Source organism: Drepanopeziza brunnea, assembly GCF_022702325.1.
Source record: "Drepanopeziza brunnea f. sp. 'multigermtubi' strain 214-2 chromosome Unknown ctg9, whole genome shotgun sequence".
Classification (NCBI taxonomy): domain Eukaryota; kingdom Fungi; phylum Ascomycota; class Leotiomycetes; order Helotiales; family Drepanopezizaceae; genus Drepanopeziza; species Drepanopeziza brunnea.
The window spans coordinates 1,986,400-1,992,944 of NW_027094072.1; the positions used below are offsets into that span (position 1 = coordinate 1,986,400).

The window sequence follows — 6,545 nt, forward strand, 5'->3', positions numbered from 1 at the left end:
CCACCTGGTCGCTCTTCACAAGCTTCCTTCGGGGTAAAAGCTTCAAAGGTCACTACTTCTTACTTACATCAGTCTCTGTTGTGTCTGGTGTAGCGGTGGTGTGTGATCGCCTCGGGAGCTAGCCCTTTAGACCGGCCACAAATGCACGTAGAGAAGAAAGCTTAAGCTCTGTATATTCTTCCAACGAGAGAGGATTCCAAGCGACTCCAAGACCTGAGGCCAGACCCTCCGACGATAGATCAGGACTGGGCCTGCGAGAATCCCCGCTCCGCCATAAGAATATCTCTCCTTGCCCACTTCGCGTTCCATGGCATGTGCTGCACATCATTGAACTGATCGCCTTCCTCTACTCGCATCCCTACGCCACCCCCCGCTCCTCCGACAGCAGACCAGCGCTCCCCTCCCAGATATCCATCCCGAGTTTCCTCCTCTGCATCAAGATCGTCGAGCACTGCGGCATCCGAACCGTCCAGCGGTTCCCCGCCGACACCGTCGTCGGCAGCCCAGAACCGCACCACAAAGCCGTGGCCTGTCTCGTGAAGGCGGCGCGGGAACGGACGGCCTGATACGGCGGTCACATGAACATATTACATATTGAGGAAGTTGGATCCGGCGGACTTCGACGTGTGGGTGGACGCGAGGAAGGAGAAGCTCGCGTGGGACCCCGCGGCTCCGCTTCGGCGCTGTTCGCGACGAGAGAGGACGTGGATCACGTTTATTACGTGCTGCATATGATCTTTGTGACCCCCCGCCCGTCTCTAGGGGTACGGCCTGAGGACTCAAGTGCTCGTGGGTGGGACTAAACTAACCGTGGGGTGGGTGATGGCTGCTGATGCAGTTATGTGCCTGCCGTTCGTTCTGGCGTGGATCGACTTGGTAAGGTCGAGTGTGTGGTCTCTGAGGGTCGGTGCGATTGCAAGACAGTTGAGGGAGGACCTCATGATGGGATGTAACTCGTGGGATCCTGAGAAAGGGGGAGCGGAGTGTTCGCGAGGAGCTGGCCTATTTGATTGAGGAGTTACTCAAGGACGAAAACGACAGTAGCAAGAAGGCTCATATGCGACGGGAGGGACAGGTACTGGCTATCGTCGAGACGATTGTTTGCCACAGGTCGGATTGGGAAATAATAGCTTAATTTCGGACAATCAAATCGTGCATTTAGCGAGATATTGGGCGCGCTTCGAGCTCTGCCATCTGCCATTGTGAGGAAGGGGGAGGACCGGGGGGGATCAATTGATGAAAAACAAGATTTCGAAAAGTACATTCGATCATCAGATATTGAATTTTGGATCCGATGGCGGATGATGGAGGTACTCAGCTCGGGGTACAGAAATTGCCAAATGCCCGCCCATATTTTGAAGCCCTCCCCAAAACGCCAGCGCTATGCAAACAAACATAAAGTAATCCAGAAACATGATCCTGTCCTTCACGGTCTTGGGGTCAACAAGAGCTTGAGCATCCCCTGTGCCTGCAGCATTTGCTGTATCGTTTCCGCTTCATTGTTGACTCTTCGATGCAGCGCCTTGAAACACTTTTCTATAGCTTCCGACTCCACTACTCGCTCCCGGTACAAGTCGACGAGGATATCGGCCGCTTCGTGGGTGACCTTGGCGTATTTCGGGTATGGCAGGTATTTGCTGACCCACTTGAATATCGGTAGAATCGTCGCCTCCTCTCTATCCTCCAACGCAATCTTTAGCGCATTGCGATATCTCAACTCTTGCAAGACTTCGAAGACCTTGGACGATGGCAAGTTTGGCTCTAGAACTGCATCTAATGCATGTGCGTATTTGCCTTGGCGTAAGTCTCTCTCCCAAACAGTCTCTGGTGCTGGTCTCCGCTCAACATGGATGTTGACTTTTTGTACTGCTGATTGTTCCGCGGTGGTATTTTTTGCAGCTTCTTTGTTCTTCCTCGTCATTTCTTCTGCTCTCTTGCGCTTCTTGTTCTTCGCGTCGTATTCGTCTAATGTCCCTTCAAGCAGCGCCTCCATCTCCTTCTTCTTCTCTCGCACCTCGGCCTGTTCCTTCCCCTTTAGACGAGTCTTCACTGATAATCCTCCCGACTGCATTCCGACCGCGAGAATCCTATCCTCCTGGTTCGGGCCTGATGCGATGACGTTAACCGAGAGAACTGGTGATGGGTATTTGGATCCGGCAACAACGTTCCACTGTGAAGTTTCGAAGATCTTGATGTGGCCGTCTAGTCCTCCACTAACCAGCCTGGTTCCATTCGATGCCAGGCATAATGAAGTAACGGTCTTTTGATGATTCTTGAGGAGGTGCAGAGGCTTTCCGGCGACCAGGTCAAGAACAGAGATTTGATTGTCTGCTGCCGCCAATACCGTGGTCCCAGAGGGCAGCGGGAGGACTGCCTCAATTGGTGCAGCGTGCTTGAAAGTCATCGCAGCCTTCGTCGCTGTTCTCGGATCCCAAAGTCTGACCGTCATATCATAACTTCCCGTCACCAGCATATTCGACATCGTGCCCGGCAAGAAGCCCCCACTTCGCACGTAATCTGAATGCCCAATGAACTTCGTAGTGCTCTCCTGGCTCGGCAGATCCCATAAACGGACTGTGCGATCGTCACTTGCGCTCATCAGGGTCGTCATCTCGGTCGGTGAGAACTTCGTCGTCCATACTGGCTGCTTGTGCTCGTCCCAGGTCTTCAGGATCGCCCGCTCCTTCATGTCGAACACCTGTATCCTCCCCGAATCGTCTCCTGCAACCATAATCCGGCCATCGCGTCGGATTTCTGCGCTGTGCGCAATATCGGTGAAGCGTGTGATGGTCTTGGTAAGTTTGCGGCTCTGTATCGAATATATCTGCACCCTCGTACCTGTAGTCACGACGAAAGAGTCATTGTTCGAGGGCTGTAGGGGGTTTCGAGACGGCGCTGGGTAAGAGATATGGGTCACCGGTGACTGGCAGGACAGGTTCTGCGAGTGCTTGAAGGACTTCCAATATCGTTGATCCGGGGTAATTGGCGACGGTCCGCTGGGAAACTTCGAAGGCTGGATCTTCTGGATTGGATGCGACATCTTTTCGGGCTGGTGAAGTGCGCGGTTGACGAGGGGTGCGGGGCGACTGTGAAGTTGATGAAGTCGAGCAGTCGCATAAAAAAAATGTTCCCAACTTTTTCCGAGGCTGAGCTAGTCCTCGGTCATCCTAGCTCATAGACGGGCGCCCTCGGCTAGGCCCCGACCTAGCTTTCTCGCTTGTGTGCAACTACAACAAACTCGCCACCAAAGACCTACATTTCTGTTTTCTATCCCAGACAAGGCGACAGTCCTCCAGTTCAGCTCTCAGCCCTCTCGGTACGTTATTTGATCCCTCGTCAGTTCACCCTCACTTTCTCGTTACCTGTGTCGTTTTTCCTGCATTTTGAACTTTCTCGAGAACCAAGCACCTCTCTTTACCTGTTGATTATCTATCCCAATCATGACTACACGAGGGGAATTACGTGCGCGTGACCGAGATGGCAATGAGCCTCCGTGCACTGAACCCCGATCTAGAAGTTTAGAGTATCATTTGGCTGATGAAAAAGATCTAAGCTATATATTACCAGGACAGGTTCAAGCAAACACCCCCCCTTTCCAGAAAGTCCGTGTCCTGTCTCGCGCGTTCTCGTTATGTATATATGATCCATGAGTCCGTCTTTTTGTCTGCCTGTATTGATATTCGTATTTTGGAATCTGCCGGTGGGCACTTCTTCTGTATATTATTGATTGTTTCGAGGCACGCTTTTGACCAGAAACAAATGCTATATCCACTCGATCAAAGAGGAGGCCTGCATTGTGGAAGATACTCAAGAGTGCCACTTGTGCAATATAAAGACCGTTCACAATCCCCCGGTCTCAAGTTTCCTTCTGAGACTCGCACCAACTCCCCTTCTACAATTCCACAATTCCACCCTTTTTGTCCACCAAACCTCTTAAGACTTAGAACACTGGCCGCGATCACCTTTCAAAAACCAGCAACGAATCAGGGGGATCTCTGCACCCTATTTTTTTTTTTTCAGAGAATAAATTCCCTAACTTGAGCTGATAAGCGAATTTCCCTCAACACACGGAAACGCCCACGATGCGTTCGAATCCCATAACGAGCGCCTTCACACGCTGCGCCTGCTCTCACCTCCGCACCCCCCTTCGAAGACATCGCTTTCGCGAGAGCCTGCAAGACTACCTCGACGAGCGGGATCTCGACCTAGACGCGCGCATCGATGCCCTGCACGATCTTGGCGCGAGATTCAGCGATCCGGCGGAGGAGAATGTGGATTTGCTGAAAGAGTTGATGTGCATGGAGCCTTCGCTGGAAGTGATCTACGAAGGGTGAGTCCCCGAGATACGGAGGAGTGTGATGGTGAAATCGGCAGCGATGGGAGTCGTTGGGAAGGGGCGCTGACGGGTTGACCTGCACAGGGCTGTGAGGATGGCCGTCATTCAGCGATTGGTGGAGGTGAAAAGCAGCATCGATGGCCTGATCAGTTCGTACGGCTGCCTGCGAGCTTTTGATAACTTCTTGCGCGAGTTTCCGGACGAGGTGGATATTGAGCGGGGTCGGTCACTGTTGCGGGATCGGCTGGGATTTCGAGGGGGATGTTGACGAGGCTTTGAGAAACAGAGGGTAGCTTGACCAGGTACCGAATCACACGAAAGCCAAAAAAAAAAAAAAAAAAAAAAAAAAAAAAAAAAAAAACCATTCCCTAAAAAATCGGCCGGATTCGGGGTCGTAAGAGTGCCAAAAGCACTCGGTGATGAGATCTCATGGCAAAACAAAGTGTTTAAAACCCCGCAACCAAACGAGAGAAGTCGAACATCCAAACAACACGAACACTTATTTTGAAATCGGGGTTTTAGTAGCCTGGGGTCCCAACCACTAGAAGTAGAAATTGGAATCTGCCCCGGACCAGAGTGCCTCTAGCCATACTGACATCGACGTTCCCCGACGCCAAACACCATTCCCAAAGGAACACTGGCACTCTTTCTTCCTCGAAGCCCATACATACCTCTCCTGTAACAAGCAACTCCAAACAAACCGAAACTACCAACAACACTCAAGTCATGCACTAAGTACTACGTAAAAGCCAAAAAAAACTCGCCACGTTCCCATTCCATGAGCCGTCGTCCTTCTTCCCTCTTTCGGTGCCCATTCGTCTTCCGTCCACTCTTTCCTCTTTCGACTCTCCTTTCTTTCTAGCTACTTGTATCTTGCTACTGTTGCGATTCTTCTCACTTTACTTTACTTTATTACTTATCATTCGTACCGGTAGTGCGCTCCTGAGATGCTCTACGTAGGTATCGGTATCGGTATCGGTATCGCTCGAGAAGAGCTTCGTCGCTGACCGCGTCCCAGCGAGGTTGAGCAGCATCGTAGTACTACTTACTGCAAAGCCTTGCTAGATAGATAGATACCTAGGTAGATGTCTACGGCTGCGGCGTCGTCGCCCAGCGCCCAGCGATGAAACGCGCCCTCCTCCCCCCCGCGACATCCTGCGTACGATGAATGCACTCGTCGGGGTTTCGCAAGATTCGCTGATAGATGAGAGTGGTGCCCGTGATCAGCGATATCGATACCTACCTAGTCGTGTCCAAAGACTAGACTGGATTCCCCGGGAGTCGAGTCGAGTCGAGCTCAGGGATCGGATACGGTATCGCTCTCTCTAAGATGGCTCCAACGACTCGCATCTTTCGATCCGGACGGGGGGACCGGCGACCGGCGACCGGACATTCATCATACACATACCGGTATACCAAGCGGCAAGCATACAGTACCTACCTAGGTACCGGTCCGTATACCTCCCCGCCCACGCCCACGCCCACAAGCCCGCCGCTCCATCCGCCTCCATCGCTCCCATCCTCAGCGTCCGACCGTCCGACCGACCGACCGACCGACCGACAAATAAACAAATAAACAAATAAACAAATAAACAAATAAACAAACAGACAGATACATCTCCTCGCACCTCGCCCAAACCCCCTCCTATATGTACCAAACAGACCCCCATGCCTCAACCACATACCAACACCGTCTCCTCGAAGCACACGTACCTTACCTTACCTATGCACGACGCCTTCGCCGCCGCCAGGTCTGCAAAGCCATGCTCACGGGCACCGGTACCGTATCCTCGCATCCAGCCGCAGCCCTCCGCGGTCACGGGACAGGGGAGAGCCCGCTTCCGGACGAGGAGGACGGTGCGGTCCCGGTCACGAGTTTCAGGGACGGTGGTGGCTGGATGGATGGATGGCGCAGACGGCGAGCGGTTCCTTGGAAGGGGGGGGGGGGGGGGGGGGGGCTGCGAGGGCGGCTCGGCTGTCTCTGTTGCCTGTCGATAAAATGCTACGTAGGTGCCGGTACTGGCTTCGTGACAAGGTCGTTGACTTTTTTTTCGCGACGGCTGGCTGGGCGGGTGGAGGGCGTAACCGTTAGAGATAGGTTAGGTAGGTACTACCGGTATACTTACCGTGCTCGCTCGCGCCTCCACCCAACGGCGATAAGCACGGTAGGTACGTAGCGAGACCCGGGCACTTTGGCTTGGCGTTTCGG

At 53.0% G+C, this 6,545-nt stretch overlaps 3 protein-coding genes across 3 annotated transcripts; 1 reads left to right on the plus strand and 2 right to left on the minus strand.

Moving 5' to 3' along the window:
* Nucleotides 1–239: 239 nt before the first annotated feature.
* On the minus strand, nt 240–941 carry L3040_005817 (uncharacterized protein; the record flags this gene model as incomplete). Its single annotated transcript, XM_066154657.1, has 2 exons — nt 240–562; nt 806–941. 2 exons carry the CDS (start codon nt 939–941, stop codon nt 240–242), a joined length of 459 nt encoding a protein of 152 aa, XP_066011506.1.
* A 485-nt stretch (nt 942–1,426) lies between these two features.
* L3040_005818 (uncharacterized protein) lies at nt 1,427–3,040 on the minus strand (the record flags this gene model as incomplete). The annotated part of the gene is made up of 1 exon (XM_007296740.1): nt 1,427–3,040. The coding sequence occupies one exon, from the start codon at nt 3,038–3,040 to the stop codon at nt 1,427–1,429; it is 1,614 nt and encodes a 537-aa protein (XP_007296802.1).
* A 1,042-nt stretch (nt 3,041–4,082) lies between these two features.
* Nucleotides 4,083–4,604, plus strand: L3040_005819 (uncharacterized protein; the record flags this gene model as incomplete). The annotated part of the gene is made up of 2 exons (XM_007296741.1): nt 4,083–4,330; nt 4,421–4,604. The coding sequence occupies 2 exons, from the start codon at nt 4,083–4,085 to the stop codon at nt 4,602–4,604; spliced, it is 432 nt and encodes a 143-aa protein (XP_007296803.1).
* Between the last annotated feature and the right edge of the window lie 1,941 nt (nt 4,605–6,545).